At 33.7% G+C, this 18,640-nt stretch overlaps 1 protein-coding gene and 1 non-coding gene across 2 annotated transcripts; one reads left to right on the plus strand and one right to left on the minus strand.

Moving 5' to 3' along the window:
* Nucleotides 1–9,927: 9,927 nt before the first annotated feature.
* LOC121982731 (pentatricopeptide repeat-containing protein At1g56690, mitochondrial-like) lies at nucleotides 9,928–11,357 on the minus strand. Its single transcript, XM_042535828.1, has 2 exons — nucleotides 10,491–11,357; nucleotides 9,928–10,303 (listed from the first exon to the last, which is right to left on the minus strand). Exons 1-2 carry the CDS (start codon nucleotides 10,707–10,709, stop codon nucleotides 10,286–10,288), a joined length of 237 nt encoding a protein of 78 aa, XP_042391762.1. The 5' UTR covers nucleotides 10,710–11,357; the 3' UTR covers nucleotides 9,928–10,285.
* A 2,052-nt stretch (nucleotides 11,358–13,409) lies between these two features.
* TRNAR-UCG lies at nucleotides 13,410–13,483 on the plus strand. Its single transcript has one exon. It is a non-coding gene; the product is annotated as a tRNA-Arg (tRNA).
* Nucleotides 13,484–18,640: the final 5,157 nt, after the last annotated feature.

Raw genomic sequence — 18,640 nt, forward strand, 5'->3', positions numbered from 1 at the left:
CTGTTTGAACTTCTCCTACACACTTGATCAAAGTGTCAGACAACAACAAACTAACTTAACCTGATTTGTCATTCATCAAAACCTAGGTTAAATCCTTAATGCTAACCGCACCAACAATTTCCCCCTTTTTGATGGAATGACAACCTGCTTAAGTTAGTGAAAACATATGCAAGAAACAACATGCATTTATGTGGTTTTAAAGGTTAGTTTGTATTTTCAAATTGGTTTAGCTAACTTAACCACCTAACCCCCCCCCCCCCCCCTTTGGCATTCATCAAAAATAAGCATGGATTAAGTAAGCATAAACATAGACTTCAGACAAAGTAAGAAATAATGTCAAGTTAATCTGGAGGAGTTTAAAATATAGATTATTTTTCTTTTATTTCTTAAATCTTTGAAAAAAAACCAAGTCTTGAAAGATAGCTAATTTTTTTTTAAGTATAGTTTTTTAAGGTCAAAGTTAAAAATTCAAGGTTTCAAACATAAGTTTTCAAAATCAAAATGCCAAAACAAAGTTTGAAACAATCTATTTTTCAAAACTGATTGAAATTTATTTTTCAACACTAAGTTTATAAAAGATTCAATTTTCAAAATTAAGGAAAATGATTTTGAGAAGCTTAGTTTGTAAACTTAAGTTTTGAAAAATCTAATTTCCATAATTTTCAATAACAAAGTAATTTTTAAAACTAATTTTTGTAAAATTTTAACTTTGAAATCAAATTGTCAAAATTAAGTGAAAAAAATTTAATTTTCAAAACTAAGTTAGATATAATTTTCAAAATCAATTTTTTAACAAAAAGTAAAACCCAAAACAACTTAGTTTTATAAGAGTTAGTTTTCAAAAATAAGTTTAAGAAATATTTAAGAAAACATTTTTCAATCACTAACATAAAATGTTGAAAGTATTTGCTAAAAATATTCAAAGCAGAATATTTTTTTTTTAAAAAAAAACAAAGGAGTTTTCAAAATAATTTTGTAAAATTCTTTTTTCAGAATCAAATTTTCAAAAATAAAAAAAAATTGCACATTTTTGAGCAAGTTGAGTTTAGACTTTGATTTTCAAAGATAAGTTTAACAATTCAATTTTAAAAACTGAATTAGTTTTATTTCTTCCCCTGAACCTGACATTAAATTTTGAAAATATTTGCTAAAAATATTTAAAGTAGAATTTTTTTTTTTAAATTGAGGTAGAATTTTCTAGAGAGATTTTAAAGAGAAGATTAAAAAATAACACTTAAGGAGATAATTAAAAAATAAATCTCCCCCTTAATTTGATACTCCTTTAAATTATTAATCCTCCTTATTTATTACTCCCCCTTAATATAATGCTAAGGTTTGAGTGTGTTAAATTTCAAGCCCTAACACATTTGTCTACCTAAGTGTTCTAGGGGATTTGGTAACACTTATATTATTTACATATTTATCTCTGTATCCTGGATATAATCGTTTATTTGAGTTTGATTAATCAATAATTAATATTAGATTCAGGCGCTTAAGCTTCAGTTTAAGATTTAATAAGATAAACTTTATTAAATCAATAACAGTTAAGCATTATCAATAATTTATTGATTAGTTTTTACTTGATTTAATAATTTAATACTTATCAAAATAATTTAAATTTCATATTACTTGATTGAGTTGGTCAATAAAAGTGTTAGTTATAATTATTATTATTATTTTTATTTATTTATTAATTTTTTTTTAAAAAAAGGATTTCTAAAATAGCATTTAAACGGAATTTGAAATGATTTTTATAATATGTTTTATGTCAATTAACATACGTTTGTTTCAGTTTTGATATTAGATTTAAATTAATATTAGTGGTTAATTTAAGGTTAAGTTTAATTTTAAGTTTAAGTTAAAATTTTTAATTTTAATTGTAATTTCAATATTAAGTTTTAATTTAAGATTTAATTTTCAGTTAAGTTAAATTAAAAATAATTTTGAGGTTAAAATGATGTTTAAGATTAAAAATGAGTTTAAAGTCAAAATACTAATTTTTAAAGTGAAAATAATCTATATAAATAATTTATTATTATTACTATTTTTTTTAAGATAACAGAATTTTATTATAGTGAAAAAATAAGAAGAATTTTTCAAAATGATACATAAATTTTAAAATAGTTTTAAAACGATTTTTAAAATAGTTTTTTTTAAATGATTTTTAAAACTTTTTAAAATAATTTGTTTAAAATAATTTTTAAGTTAAAATGATTTTAAAAATATTTTTTCAGTTAAAAAAATAATTTTTAAGTTAAAATAATTTTTATGTTAAATTTTTTTAAAATAATTTTTAAAAGAGTTTTTAAATGAATTTTTTAAATAATTTTTAAATGAGTTTTAAAAATAATTTTTAAAATAATTTTTTAAAAGAGTTTTTAAATAGTTTTTTAAATGAAATTTTTTTTAAAAGAATTTTAAAATAGTTTCTAAAGAATTTTTAAAATAGTTTTTAAAGATTTTTTTTTTTAAAATAGATTTTAAAGAATTTTTAAAAGAGTTTATAAAGAATTTTTAAAAGAGTTTTTTAAAGAGTTTTTAAAGAATTTTTAAAATAAGTTTTAAAAGAATTTTTAAAATAGTTTTTAAAGAATTTTTAAAAGAGTTTTTAAAAAAATTTTAAAATAGTTTTTAAAGAATTTTTAAAAGAGTTTTTAAAGAATTTTTAAAATAGTTTTAAAGAATTTTTAAAATAGTTTTTAAAGAATTTTTAAAATAAAATTTAAAAGTTTTTAAAAGAATTTTTAAAATGATTTTTAAAAGTTTAAAATAATTTTTTAAAAGAATTTTTAAAATAAGTTTTTTAAAAGTTTTTAAAATAATTTTTAAAAGAATTTTTTTAAAAAAGTTTTTTTTTAAAAAAAATAAATAAATAAGTTAAAATAATTTTTAGGTTACAATAAATTTTTAATTTAAAATATTTTTTAGATTAAAATAATTTTTTAAGTTAAAAAAAAAATTAAGTTTAATTTTTAAAATAAATTTTTAAGTAAAAAAAAAAATTAAGTATTAAAAAAAATTTTTAATTTAAAAAAAAAATTAAGTTTAAGTTTTAAAATAGATTTTTTAAAAATTTAATTTTAGTTTAATTAAATTTAAATTTAATTTTAATTAATTTTAATTTTAATTAATTTTAATTTAATTTGAAATTCTAAAATTAATTTTAATTTGAAATTCAAAAATTAATTTTAATTTAATTTGAAATTCGAAATATAATTTTAATTTGAAATTCAAAATTTAATTTTAATTAATTTTAATTTAGTTTGAAAATTAATTAATTTAATCCTTATTCATCTCACCCGATCTAGATTATCAATCAAGGAATCCTATAATTTTGTGAGATGAATTAGATTTAATTACAGAGTTTGGTTTAACTTTGTGTTAGATTCAGGTTTAGCTTTGGTCTCAACAAATAGACATTCTTCGGATAAACTTCTAAGCTTGGTGAGTCACTTGGACGACATTAGAAGTAACCAACCTTTCGAGGTTTTCCGAATAGTCCTATCCACGGAGCTTAGTACTAAACCTTGGTCTAACTAGTTAGGATCCATTTAAAGGTAGCTTCGGTCAGTTCCACTTGACCAAATGCACCAGATTGAAGCCATATCTTTCTAGACATGCGATGCCCAAGCTTCCCCAACGTACTATCATCAAAAAACTTCACCAGTACCATGATTCAAGTTAAACTAGAACCCTCTTTAACTAGTCCTAATTACCCTGTCAGGTAGGTTGGTTGGGGTTACCCTTTTCGGGTAGGTTGGTTAGGGTTACCCTGTCGGGTAGGTTAGTTTTGGAGGTGCCAGCTATTCTGGAGCCTCCCCCTGAATTATTAGCCATTAATTTAGTTTTTAGTTTTTAGTTCTGAGTTTATTATAGTTAAGTTTTGGTTAAAAATTTAATGTTTAATTTGTAATTTAGATTCAAGTTTTTAATTTTGAATTAATTAAATTAGTCAAATTATCTTTCTTTAAGAGAATGTATTTAATATTTAAATTTTCTTTCAATTTCACTTTTATTAGGTTAATTGAATTATCTTTCTTTAATAGCTTATTTTTAAAGTTTAAGTTTTTATTCATTTTTAAATTTGAATTAATTAAATTGTTTGAATTATATTTTCTTAAAGGTTTATCTTTTAACCTTTTATTAATTGTTAATTTTGAATTTTTCAGATTATCTTTATTTAATATGTTATTTTTAACATTTAATTTTAATTTTGTTAAATTTAGTTTTGATTTTATCAAAGTGTTTAATTTTATTCTTATATTTTCTTTATTTTTTAAGTTGATATAATTAGTGAAATTTATTAGATTATTCTTATCGTTAAAATTTAATTTTTTATTAATTAAATTATCTTGGGTTTGGATAGGATTTTCTAGATTAATATTGTCTAGATTATTAAATAATTTATTAATTTTATCTAGATCAATATTGACCTTGTGATCTCTATCATTTGAGTTTTCAGATTTGTTTAGGTTCAAGTTTGAATTTTTTAAATTAATTGGTTTTGTTTTATCAGATAATATCCTAGGGGTATTTTTGTAATTATTGTCAACTACCTTATTTTCACATATATTTTCAGAAATAACCAGATCAATGCTCATATTTTTTAAACTACTATTAGCAGGGGTATTTTGGTAAATATCACTCACCTTGAGCGCAACCCCTAATTCAGTAGGCTTTTCGATTGGATCTAACCCGAGTTCGGATTCGATTTTTACTTGATCCTTGAGCTCCATCGGCTCCTCGTGAAGTTTGATCAATTGGGTCCAAAGCTCATGTGCATCTTTGTACTTTTCTAATCTGCATAAAATATTGTTAGGTAAAACATTACAAATAATGTTACTTACCTTTTTGTTCAGTTCCGAGTTTTGAGAAGGTTTCCTCAAAATTAGCATATAATCGATGTTTACGCTTCCTAAGAAGCATTCCATTAATCGCTTCCAGTAGTTGAAGTCTTGATCGTATGGTGGTGGTTCGTGGGGGTTCCGTCCTTCTTGAAGAGTCATTATTCTTGCACACAGAGAAACAAAAAAAAAAATCCCAAGACTTGGTCTTGGATTAGCAGTGCTGAAAAAAATAATATTTCACTATTTTCGGGAAAAAAATATTAATAAAATATTATTTCAAAATTTTGAAAATGTAATATTTTTTAAATACTAAACAATGGTGAAAAGATGGCTATGTATTTTTCAAAAAACTGTTTTGGAGGGAAAAAACGAAAGGCGTACCTGCTCTGATACCACTTTGCTTGATTTGTTATTTAAAAGACAAACAATATCTAATTTTTTTTTTTTTAAAACGACCCCCCTTTGCTTGATTTGTGGTTGCACCAAATCAGAGCGGTACCTGCTCTGATACCACTTGTTGGATCGTGAAACGTCGATAGAGGGGGGGTGAATATCGATTCGAAAAACAGCGTTAATAAGAGTTAAGCGCAGCGGAATAATAAAAAACTTAGACAAACTGAACACGGTGTTCTTTACTTCGTTCGGATCCTGTGACGACTCCTACTCGAAGGTCCGTACTCCGTGAGTACTTTCGTTGGGCAATCACTAGTAGTTCAAAAATGATTACAATTTAAAGTACAAGAATGCTAGCAAAATAAAGAAGATACGGACAAGAATTAAAGAAAAGGAAAGGAGTGTATTGTCGGATCTTTGTTAGCGTCGCTGGAGCGCAGAGCAGTAGAGCAAGCAGTAGAAGACTTTCTTTTCGTTGTTGTTTTGAAGCTCCCCTCTGACCCTCCTTTTATATGAGGCTCGGGGCGCCCTGGATCCCTTTCGGGCGCCCTGGATCCCTTTCGGGCGCCCTGGTGGGACGTGGCAGGTCCAACCAGCAAGCTCCATGTGGCGATGCGCGAGTTTGGATAAAATTTACCTCCAGGCGCTCGAATCCCTTCCGGGCGCCCGGACCTCCTATTTCCAGGAACTCCTTCTCCTGCAAAATAGAGTTAGTCCGAGGCAAATGTATATCCTGTAAAACAGATTGTTAGCACAATTAAAGTTCAACAAAGTAATAGCAAAGAGTATGACTTAGATTCTGTTTTTCCGAGACCGGAATCTAGTCACGATCTCGACTTAGATATCCGAAATGGATCTAAGCCGGATCGACGCCTAATGTTTCCTTCCCGGGAACGCGTTCTCGCAGTCACTCCCCTCCAGTGACTTACCTCACTTACCTGCCAGACGTCCGGTCAGCCCGTCGACCCGTCGACCCGTCTGGACTTCGTGCCAGCTATCCGGTCAGCCCGTCGACCTAGTTGGACTTCTCGCCAAGCGTCCGGTCAGCCCGTCGACCCGCTTGGTCTTCTCGCCAGCTATCCGGTCAGCCCGTCGACCTAGCTGGGTTTCGTGCCAGACATCCGGTCAGCCCGTCGACCTGTCTGGACTTCTCCTACACACTTGATCAAAGTGTCAGACAACAACAAACTAACTTAACCTGATTTGTCATTCATCAAAACCTAGGTTAAATCGTTAATGCTAACCGCACCAACACTACTATCTTGTGGTAGTTAGCCTTGAACAAAGGTTGGACATTTCATCACAAGGACAAATTTTCCTTAGTTTTCCTACTCATACTTGGACTTTTAGGAATTTGTCAATTTTAGGGGAGCAAGATTTTTAAGTTTATATAATTAGTGACCAAATTTATTTCAACATATAAGTTTCAAAATTAATATTAAAAAATATCTCTTCAAAATATATTTTTCAAAACTTTATCATTTTCAAAATGGTTTTTTAATCTTTCAAATTTAAAAAAAAATTAAAAAATTAAAAAAATTTAAAAAAAATTGTATTAGTAATTTTTTAATTCTCAAAATTATATTTCTTAGTAATATTTAAATAAAAAAGTATATCTTTCTTTATAAATTTTTCAAAATTATTTTGCTTAGTAATATTTTTTTTTTCAAAATTTTATTCAAACTTAGTAAGGTGTTTATACTTTTTACTTAATAAAATTTTCAACAATTTTATTATGTAGTAAAATTTTTCAAAATTTCACTTAGCAATTTTAAAAAAAAATTAGTAATATGTTTAATTCTTTACCTAGTAAAATTTTTCAAAAATTTATTCAAAATTTATTTTCCTTAGTTAAATTATTTCATATTTTATTCATTTTCCTTAGCAAAACTTTATGGTTAAATTCTTACTTGGTCTACCCCTATTTTTGATGTGTGTCAAAGGGAAAGAAAGATAGTGAATTCAGGGGGAGTTATTTAACTCAGGGGGAGAAAAGTTAAATTGCTTGTTTATTTACTTGTTGCATATGTTTAAACTTAACTTTGAACCTTGGTTGCCAAACGTCAAAAAGGGGGAGAATGTTGGTGCAAGTTGCACCAGAATCAAACCTGAGTTTTGATGTTGTCAAAGGTTCAAGTTAAGTCTTGTTATGATCTAACAAGTTGACTGAGTGTGCAGGATGTTTACTTAACCAGAAAAGTCTTAGCTGGAGGCTAGGCGATGAAATCTTAGCAGATCGTGGAACCCAGGTGCAAGTCCAAGGAGGTCGAGAGGACCTGAACCTTGGCAGTATGATCAAGAGGTCTGGAGGACCTAAGATCAAGGGAAAAAGTCCTGGCGAGTCGATCAAGGCTGAGTGAAAAGTCCAAACTAGATCTGGAGGATCTAAGTTTGGCAGGTAGGTTGAGGTAAACAAACTGGAGGAGCGACAGTGAGGTCGGGTTCCCGAAGGGAACAACCTTAGGTCGCTGATCCAACTGATGAAACCGGGAAGGTTTCAAAAGTTGAGATCAAGACAGTCCTACTGTCTTATATATTCCTACTTTATATTATTGCTCTAACATCTGTTTTGTAGGAGACTTTTTGGCTAATACTGTTTTGCAGGGTCGACCGAATAGTAGGATCGGTCGACCGAACCAAGCAGAATCAGCACAGAAATCAGATCAGATCAGAACTGAGTCTAAGTCAGATCAAAGCATGATCGATCGACCGAACCGATAGATCGGTCGACCGAACCATATTGACTCAGCACAGGACAAATCATTAGCATCGATCAGCAACAAAGGAAATAAGCTGATCGGTCGACCAAACCTGGGGATCGGTCGACCGATCCAATCAGCATTTATTCAGCATTAATTGATGATCTCGGCAGAATCACGACGAACAGGGAAGGAGGCTGTTCGGTCGACTGAAAGGCATGATCGGTCGACTGAACCATTAAAGACCAGTAAATGCGAAAGATCGAGCCAGCTTCGAACTTCAGCCAGGAAGGAAGGGAGCGGGTTCGGTCGACCGAACAGTGGGATCGGTCGACCGAACCTCCAGTACATCTATAAAAATAGGCTCGAAGACAGATGCCAAACAGAATTTTCTAATCATCTTCAAGTCTTCTCTTTGCGTACGGATTGTGCTACAAGTCTTCGACTCCGCAAATCTACTCCGTCCGGAAGTGCCGACCGAGCTTCAACCTATACATAATTGTCAGTATATTTTTATATTGCATTTAATTTCAATAAGATAGTAGGATTGTTACTATCTTATTATATTTGTACTTGTACGATCTGCTTCTCTCCGAGGATATCAGAGAGAAGAGTTATAGTGATTTGCCCATCGGTGCGGTCAAGGACCGCGGGCCTTCGAGTAGGAGTCGAGCTAGGCTCTGAACGAAGTAAAAGAACGTGTCTCTTTGTTTAATTTCCACTGCTTAATTTTGATTTTTAATATACGAAAAGAAGAGTTTTAAAAAGTGATATTCACCCCCCCTCTATCGCTTACTCGATCTATCACTATTTTCCTTGGTGGTTGACCCTTCTCTCTTTCCCTTCTCCCTTTGTTTTCTTCTCTAAAGGCCGGCGACACATCAAGCTTCATCTTCTTGTGGCTAGTTTGCTTGGAGGGGAAGAAGAAGAGAAGGAATTATCCTATTTTGGCATTCCTTAGGTGGCCGAAACTTGTAGGCAAAGAAGAAGGTTCAGGTATATTTCATCTTGGTAGATCGTCGCCCACACGATGTCCAAGAGAAGGAGAGGAATACATCAGAAGATCAAGAGGTCTTTAGCTGCAAAGAAAGGTATAACTAATTATTTGTTTCCACTATATAATTAGTTTGTGTTATTTCTATAGATCATGAAATATCAACACAAGATGCTATCAATTTTGTGTTTCGATTTTGTATTTCTATTGTGGTCTCTATAGTTAAACCTAAGGTTACTGTAAGAAGATTAAATATTCAATTTCTTTGAAAGGCTTTGTCTAGGAAGTGGTGGATGATCCCATACCCAAGAAGGCCGAGTGCCTCGCCATGTTTAACCTGGAAGCCAATCTTTGAAATAAATATTTAATCAACTTCTGTAATATGATTTAACTTTTGAAGAACACATGAGTTGAACTTAGAGGAAAAATGTTAAGTTCCGTTTCCAATACAAGTTTAACTTATGAAGAACAAGTTGAATTAATAATGTTAAATTTCGTTTGTAATCCAAGTTTAACTTCTGTAGAACACATGGGTTGCTAGGAAAAATTTTATTATTGTACAAATTTTTGAACAAGGGAAACAGATCAGAATTCCAAGTAGCACCCAACAATCAAAGCTACTTGTTTCTCTTAAACTGCATAGTATCATAAGGAAAAAACTATGAGAGTGCAGGAAAAAACTAACAAGGATAGATTGCATCTCATAAGATGTACTAAGCATTGGTAGGGAATGACAAACATAGCTGAAAATGGATTCCAAAGAAGCAAGAAGTTGCTATTTGAAAGAGGAATTAAGATGTCATTGCTAGAACCTAGAAATATAAAAAGCGGGAAAAAAATCAGTAAGTGTTGAAGAAAATAAACAGTTCATTAGAAATCTTGTTCACTTTTAGGAATATTAACATTAGAAGAAAATATAACTAAAGATAAAACACAACACTTAACGACAACAAACAGTTCATTAAAAAATCACTTAAGAAATCTTGTTCACTTTAGCTAAAATAAGATAATAAACTTACATAAACTTGAATGTCAATGCAACTGGTTTACCCTAAAATACAAAAGTCACAAAATCAATATGCCACAATTAATAAAACTACAACTAGTGTTATACTTGTAAAGCATCAACTTGACACAAAATCTGTGGGTCATGATCATCGATCTTCATGTCATCTTCATTCATGGGATGCAACTTCAGTAAGCGATTGCCTTTGTCATCAATCGAAATGTCGCATGCACCCATTTTATACACCATTACTTCAAGGTTTTGTATACGTGCATCTTGCTCTACAATTTTCTTCCTCACCTCCATTAGCTCCCTTTTATGCTCAGTGATTACATCTTGAGTAACATCAGCAGACTTCTATGTTCTACCAAAATTGGAATATATTATTGGAGTGACAACAACATGATATATAAGCTTTCCTCAATAAAATAAGTTTATTATTGTGGTTTGGGTGTTTGTAAAAATTAAGGCAAGTTGTATGCGAGTCACCAGTAATCGTTACAAGAACAAGACCAGTTTTTGAACTCATGGAATCTGATTTTATCTCTCACCATGATCACCACGTCGTAAACCTTGGAGACGAGCTTGATCATGGCGTGGTAGTCCCCGCACACCCTCAAGTTCTTCATCACTCGGATCGGCTCGCCGGCCTTCGCCTCCAGCAGTCCCAACGCGAACGCCAGTCGCTCGCTGTGCAACCTTAACGCCCCCACCTCCCCCTCAGCCACAGTCGTTGCCTGCACTACGTCTGGCGCGTACCCCGCCTCCATTAGCCTCCCCTCCACCTCTCGGAGCTTATTGTAGTCTCCGCCGCCCGCCGGTGGGACGTGTCGCCGACGACAAACTGATGCATCGCCCCGCCGCTCCTCTCGATGGTGTTGCAGCCCGGCTCCTTCCTCGCGAACATCTAGTGGATGGCGCTTGCATAGTTCCAATGGTTGGCCAAGGCATAGACTTGGGAGAGCAGCACATAGATGCCATTGGAGTTATCGTTGGTGGATTTGAGGGCTTTCCAGGCTACCAATTCGTTGATCTGAACGCCAGCGTTTCCCTTGCTGTAGGCAATGAGGAGACTGGAGACTCCGCCAGATCATGGCATCGGGCTTGCAAGGCATGCTAGCGATGAGGTCGAGGGCATAGCTGATGAGGCGGGCGCGGGCGAGGAGGTCCACCAAGCAGCCGTAGTGCTCGATCCAGAGTGCGATTTCGAACTCTGCCACCATCAAGTTGAAGTACCTCCGCCCTTACTTCACCAATCCATCGTGATTGCACGTGCTCAGAACTCCAACAAAAGTGATCACATTCGGCCTCAGTTTCTCCTCCGCCATCAATCGATCGAAAACCTCGAAGCACTGGGCGTGAGATGAGGTTATGATGAGAGGGGTTCGGGAGGAGATCGAAGACGCGTGAGAGAGGTCCGGAAGGTATTCGGGAGATAGGTGGGTGTCGAGTGAAACCTAGGATTTTTCTACTCCTTACTTGATCCAACGGTTCATATCATCCCAGATTTAGATGAGAACTTAACAATAAACAATAATTTTTAAAAATCATTATCATATACACTAAAAAAATATTAATAGACAACGTTTTTCAAAAAACATTATCTTTGACCCTAAACAACGGTTTTTAAAAAAATATTATCTATTAGTAAGAAAATAAAGAGATAGACAAATTTTTCACTAAAAACATTGTTAAAAAAAAGATAACATTTTTTTTTAAAAAAAAGTGTTGTCTTTTAAATGTTGTAAAATTCTAATTTTCTTATAGTGATATTTATTAGTTTAGATTTGATAGCTAAGATTAGTTTATCTTATTTCCTATAAAATAGATGAGGTTGAGATTTAGGAAAGAAGGCATGCTTATGTAGTGTTACTAATTAGATTAGAAAATTTAGCCATCTATCTGTCACCACATTATCTCCTCCCTCTTTATTAAATAAACATTGGCAAATTACTTAACCAAGTAGTTTAAATTTCGTATTATCTAAATCACATAGGCAACTTTAAAAATACCTAAATCACATACTCAATTTCCATTTTGCCCCTCCATTAGTTCTCTTTCGTTCGCTAAATTGATTGTTACAGTGTAGCAATCAATTCAATATGTTTCTGCGACTAAAAAAAATTTTAATCGATTGCTACACAGTAGCAATCGATAAAATAACCTTTCAAAAAAAAAATTAAAAAGTCTTCTATGATCCGGTGTATCGAATTGATGTTTTAGGGTATAGATATAATCAAGAGAGCTAAATGAATATATAAGACCCGATTCCATGTGATTCCAAGCTCTCTAGGTTCCTCAGCTGGTTTTGGCTTAAACTGGCTGATGCACCTAGAGAGCTCGGAATTATATGGAACAAGATCCTAGGTGTTCATCTAGTTCTCTTAATTATATCTATACCCTTAAATATCATTTCTATATCTCATATTGAGAGTAATAATTTTTTAATCAATTTCTACAGCGATTGCTACAGTGTAGCAATCGATTCAGTATGTTTTTGTGACTATAAATAAACTTTAATTGATTGTTTCAATGTAGCAATCGATTAAATTAAAAAAAAAAGTAAAAATTTTTCTATGATAAAAAAATCACTGCTCCCAATATGATATTTTGAGTTGATATTTGTATGGATGAATATATTCAGGGTAATTAAATGAACACATAGAACATGATTCTATGTCATTCTAAACTCTTTAGGTCCATCAGCTAATTTTGGCTAAAATCAACTGATTGACCTAGTAAGTTCGGAATAATATGAAACAAATTCCTATGTATTTAATTAGTTCTCCTGATTATATCAATGTACTCAAATATCATTTTCATATGTCATATTGAGGGTAGTAATTTTTTTAACACGAATGTATCAAAAAATCTTATTTAGGTTCATGTCAGGGCCCATCTATGTTTTTTCGGATTTATTTGCTGGTCGGATTATAAGGTCAGACCATCCAAAACTAATTGGACTGAAAGCCCATATATCTGGATTAAAAGAAAATATACATATAATTTTAAAGATAAAAATTATTATTATTATTATTTGTTTTCAACAATTCTATATTAGAAAAGGAGAAACAAACTAAATGTAATATGAGTTTTAATTTATAACAAATTATGTTAACATTGAAAACTAAGCTTCGGGTAAAATATTTTTACAGATATCATGTCAAAAGTTTGTAGAAATATTTTTAAAAATACTTAATTTGAAAATCAGTATGGTTCTTTTTGCTAAATTGGATCTATATATAATTTAAGTAAATATATATGTAGCATATTCTTAAATTGGATTTTTTTATAACAGTACTGAAAAACAAAAACTAAATATAATTTATCGATTATTAAGTTGTACCTAAATACATCCTCAGAAATACATTGAAAAAGAAGATCTATTATTTTAAAAAGACTAAGAAGAAAGGAATTTTCCCAAGAAAACATAAAATAGTTAAATAAATAGTTATTTGCATTACCGACAAGACCGCATAGCGCAGTGGATTAGCGCGTCTGACTTCGGATCAGAAGGTCGTGGGTTCGACTCCCACTGTGGTCGTCGTTTTTTATAAATTCATACCTTTATTAAAGAATTTAAAGTAATTCAGCAAATAAACAGAAAAAATTCTTAACACGATCATTATAGCACTTCACTGACTTAGTAATTTAGATTTAAATTTGAAATTATAAATTGTAAATTTTAATTATATATTAACTCAATATTCATAAATTATGAAGATTCCAAAAGTTTTTTTAAAATGCCTATTAAGTTAATAAAATTCTATTCCCATTTTATTTTATTTGATATATGCACTATTTTCCACTGTGGTCGTCGTTTTTTATAAATTCATACCTTTATTAAAGAATTTAAAGTAATTCAGCAAATAAACAGAAAAAATTCTTAACACGATCATTATAGCACTTCACTGACTTAGTAATTTAGATTTAAATTTGAAATTATAAATTATAAATTTTAATTATATATTAACTCAATATTCATAAATTATGAAGATTCCAAAAGTTTTTTTAAAATACCTATTAAGTTAATAAAATTCTATTCCCATTTTATTTTATTTGATATATGCACTATTTTACTGTATTAGTGATTCGTTAGAATTTTTTATTTTTCTATTATAGCAATGTCCCGTCAGAATTTAAAAATTCTAAACTATTTTTTTATTATAGCAGTATTTTCATAACTGTATAACATATTGGTCCTATCATATTATAGCAACTATGATTTTATAGTTATTATAATATGTCTAACTCAGAATATTATAACAACTATGATTTCATAGTCACTACTGTTGGTGCAACCTTAGGTCAAGGTTGACCTGGTTGACCCGACTCGAGTTGACGTGACTCGAGTTGTATTTTGATGTTTGACTTGGGAAAATTATCGGTGCAACCTTAGGTCAAGGTTGACCTAGTTGTGTTGCATGTTGATGTTTGACACTCGTGAGAGAGTTCTATTCTTGATGTGGGACAAGAATAGATGTTTGGGAGATTATTGGTGCAACCGTAGGTCAAAGTTGACCTGGTTGACCTGATTTGGGAAAAGTCCAAGTATGAAGACTTGGCACGGAAAAGTCCAAGCAGGGAGCTTGGCACTGGAAAAGTCCAAGTATGGAGACTTGACGGAAAAGCAGGGAGCTTGGCACGTGAAAAGTCCAAGTATGGAGACTTGACACGGGAAAGTCCAAACAGGGTTGGCAGGGGAAAGTCCCGTGAGTGAAGCCGGACAATGGAAATGGTGAGTGAATCCAGTGAAAATCCTAGTGAGTGAAACTAGTGTGAGGTGAATCCTGAAAGTCAAGCATTCGGAAACTCGTGAGTGAAGCTAGGTGAATGGGAAAGTCCTAACTGGATGTTAGGCGGTGTGGAAAGTCCCGTGAGTGAAGCCGGCAGTGGGAAAGTCCCTAAGTGAAGCCAGGCAGTGAGAAAGTCCTAACTAGGATGTTAGGCGAGGTGGAAATCCCGGTGAGTGAAGCGGTGAAAGTCCCGTGAGTGAAGCCAGCAAGGAAAATCCAGATGGATCGGGGATGATCGGACACTTGGTGTTGGAAAGTCCAAGTAGGTCAAAGGAATTGACCGGACACTTGGGGAGTTCATACAGTCAAGGGTGACCAGATGCTAGGGATGAAGTACCAATAGGTCAAGGTTGACGGATATTGGTTTGAAGTCTTGGGACTTGGTTTGGGCAAAAAAGCTCGGATCGGTCACCGCACCGATCAGGATATTGTTGCTCGACGGTCCGTGACCGATCGACATCTGACAAAGCTTTCGTTGTTATCGACGTCCGGTGACCGATCGCCAACGAGGCGAAAGAGGCAGGCAGGTGATCGGTCCACGCATCGATCGAGGCGTCCCGACGGCCTGGGACCGATCGAGAGACGTCGCGAAGCACGCCAGAGTTGGGATCGGTGCGTGGACCGATCAGATGTCGATCGGTCCACGCCGACGATACCTGATTGGTCTCCACGACCGATCGACGTGGGGACCGATCAGGATAGGCCCTGATCGGTCCATGGATCGGTCTGGTGACCGATCCACACACTATCTTGGTTGTTTCTGCGATTCTTCCACTGCATTTGATCTGCTTTGATTTTCCTGAATCTTTTCTCCCTCTTGCTTTAGCTTTTGAGCTTGTTGGAAGGTTCATTGCTAAGCTTCGCGTGAGCTTCTTCCTGTTGCTGGTTTTCTAGCTAGGCTTGGATCCGAGAAGCTGCTGCTTCCCCAGGGTTCCTGCTGACTTCAAGAAGGCAAGCAAGTGTAGTTTACATTTCTGTTCTTGTTTTCTTGTTCCTATTTGTACTCCTATTGCTGTTGCAAATATTGTGGCGAGGTTTCTCCACCCACAAGGAGTATATTGTATTAGCCGGTTCTCCGGGGACTCATCCACCGACGGATTGATAGGGCTCGTCCACCTTACGGACACGCCGAGGAGTAGGAGTATCATCTCCGAACCTCGTACATCGCTGTGTTAAGGTTTGATTTTCTTCTCCTTTCGTTTCTATTTGTATTTTCCGCTGCACTAACCTAATCGTAGGAAGAAACGCGATCGATTTGGGGCGGCTATTCACACCCCCCTCTCTAGCCGAGTACGAAGGATCCCAACAAGTGGTATCAGAGCGAGGCCGCTCTTCGACGGATCAACACCCGGGGGAGCACGGGCTAGAGATGGATCTCTATGGAGAAGATGTCACGATTCAACCCTTCTACGAGTCTCACGACAACTTCACATATTGGAAGGTAAGGATGATGTATTTTCTTAGGACTAATATGTTAAATTGGTTTTGTGTACAAGAAGGGTTTTCCCCACCGATGGATGAGGAAGGAAAACCTATCAAGAAGAAGGAGTGGACGAAAGAGCAAATCCACCAATCCACAATCAACGACGAGGTAACGAAAATTCTTGAATTTTCATTACCTAGTGATATCTTGCATAAGATAGGTAGATACAACGATGCCAAGGAATTGTGGAACAACTTAGCAAAGTTCCATGAGGAGAGCTCAAATTCAAGCCATGAAGAGGAGCTAAGTGAGCCAAGTAGCTCACATCATGGAGGGAGCGAATTGGGAGTTGAGGGCTACTCAACATCCAAGGAAGAAGAGGAGGAGAGTTCCTCTTGTTCAAGTTCGGAGCAAGAAGAAGAGACATCTACCTCCAGAAGGGATGAGGAAGAGAGCTCACACCCATCCCCAAACCTAGGTAACTTAAGCATTTCAATTTCAAATAAGTTACATATAATATGCTTTGAGTGTAGGGAACATGGACATTACAAGAGTAAGTGTCCAAAGAGGGTAAGAAAGACTCCACCGGCGCCAAAGTTCAAGGAAGCCGGAGTCCCAAAACGCAAGGGCAAGGAGCACATCGTGTGCTTCCAATGCAAGCAAAGGGGACACTATAGGAGCCATTGTCCGAGGGGGAGGCAACCTCACAAGGGCAAGAGACCGGGCACAACGATAGGGGGAGCTAAGGCAAATCCTAAGGTAACCTCTAAGGTTCATTATTGCAATTCTAATAAAACTCATGCTAGTAGTTTTGTTGCAATTGTTAATAATGATAAGCATGTTAACTTTAGGAACCAATACATGTGCTTAGGAGCTAAACATGTTAGCCTAGGTAAGGATAACACTAGAAATACCAACCCTAGGATTAACGCTTCTAAAGTTAAGGAAAACCTAGGTAGAAATCCCAAGAAGACTAGACATATGCCTAGGAATATCTCAAGAGAAAATGACAAATTAAAACTTGAGGTATTAGAGAGGGAAAATCAAGTCTTGAGGTCAAGACTTGATAATTTGGAAAAGGCTCTTAAAAACATAGAGAAGTCATCTCTAGGGTTTAAGGGTCAAAAACCAATGTCCAAGGACAAGAAAGGTTTAGGTCACAAACCTAAGTCCCAATTGGTCAAGCCCACTTATCATAATGTTCCATTCGATTATGGAACAAAACCTAAGGCTAGGAAGACCATTACCAAGGTCACAAGGGGAGTCACCCCTATAGTTGACCTTGATGAGACCCAAATGACCAAGGCTTTAAAGCCTAAGAGGGTCATTAGGAGGGTTGCTAGGGAAGTTATCCCTAGTGAATATTTAGTGAACCCAATGAGCTCTAATAGGTATTGGGTTCCTAGGAGCATCTTCTCTACCCCATAAATGGGTTAGAGAGTGTCAACTCCAATAAGAAGGGTAGTTAACCCAACTTTGAGGAAATTGACACTCAAGGAGCATTTTCAAGGTTTTGTGAATCTTTGAAAATGAAATGAATTATCACTTACTCCTTTGAAGAGTTAAATGTGCCTAAAGATTGGAAATCTCATTTTTAATCTCAATTGGCACAATTTGGAAAAACCTAGAAAAATATCAAATTGGGATTTTGATATTCTCTTAGGTAATCAAGGCAATCCGGGCCTTAATTTAGAAGTGCTACTCTTGTAAAATTTTAAATGGTATAAATCAAACAAGAGATCAAGAAATGCCAATTTGGGTTTCGACATTTTCTTGGAGCACTTTGGGCAATCTAGGATTAGAATTTAAGTTAGCTAAGTGATTAAGGATACTTAGATAGGAATTTAGATATTTTATTTGTGCTAACTTGCCATGATTGGTTGCCATATGCCATGCCATGACATCATATTCATTTTATTATCATTTGATATGTCATGATAATGCTTAGGTTATCTATGTGTCATGTGTTAGTTTAGTTTCAAACATTATGCCATGACATCATGACATTGGCACATGTTTTTACTTATGATATCATTATATGCCATGTCATCATCTCTTGCATTATAATCAATGAAATTGATTTAAGGACAAACATATAATTTGATATTGAGATCAAATTGATGTTTAGAAAATGCATGAGAACTTAGCCTAAGTTGACCTTAACCCATATCTCACATCAAATTGACTTGAATGTGGTTTGATACACCTTAGATGTGTGTGAGATATTAGGATCATGAGTTAGGATCAAGGTGCATAGTTTTTGTACCTAGATGAGCCTAATTCAAGAAAAGGAGGATCATAGGGAAAGCTTGTGTACAAGTCATGTACATCTAGCCCTAAGATTATGGTCCTAAATTCAAATGGTTTTAAAAGCATTTTAAAATTGATTTGAAAAACCTTGATGAAGCTTTCCTAGTGATAGCATTCATCATTGAACATTGTGATACAAAGTTGAGTTAAACTTGAACTATTTCAAAGTTTT

Source organism: Zingiber officinale, chromosome 5A (genome assembly GCF_018446385.1).
Source record: "Zingiber officinale cultivar Zhangliang chromosome 5A, Zo_v1.1, whole genome shotgun sequence".
Lineage (NCBI taxonomy): Eukaryota > Viridiplantae > Streptophyta > Magnoliopsida > Zingiberales > Zingiberaceae > Zingiber > Zingiber officinale.

Coding starts and splice junctions, on each gene's coding strand:
- LOC121982731 (XM_042535828.1), bottom strand. CDS start 10,709: ATGGAGGCGGGGTACGCGCCAGACGTAGTGCAGGCAACGACTGTGGCT.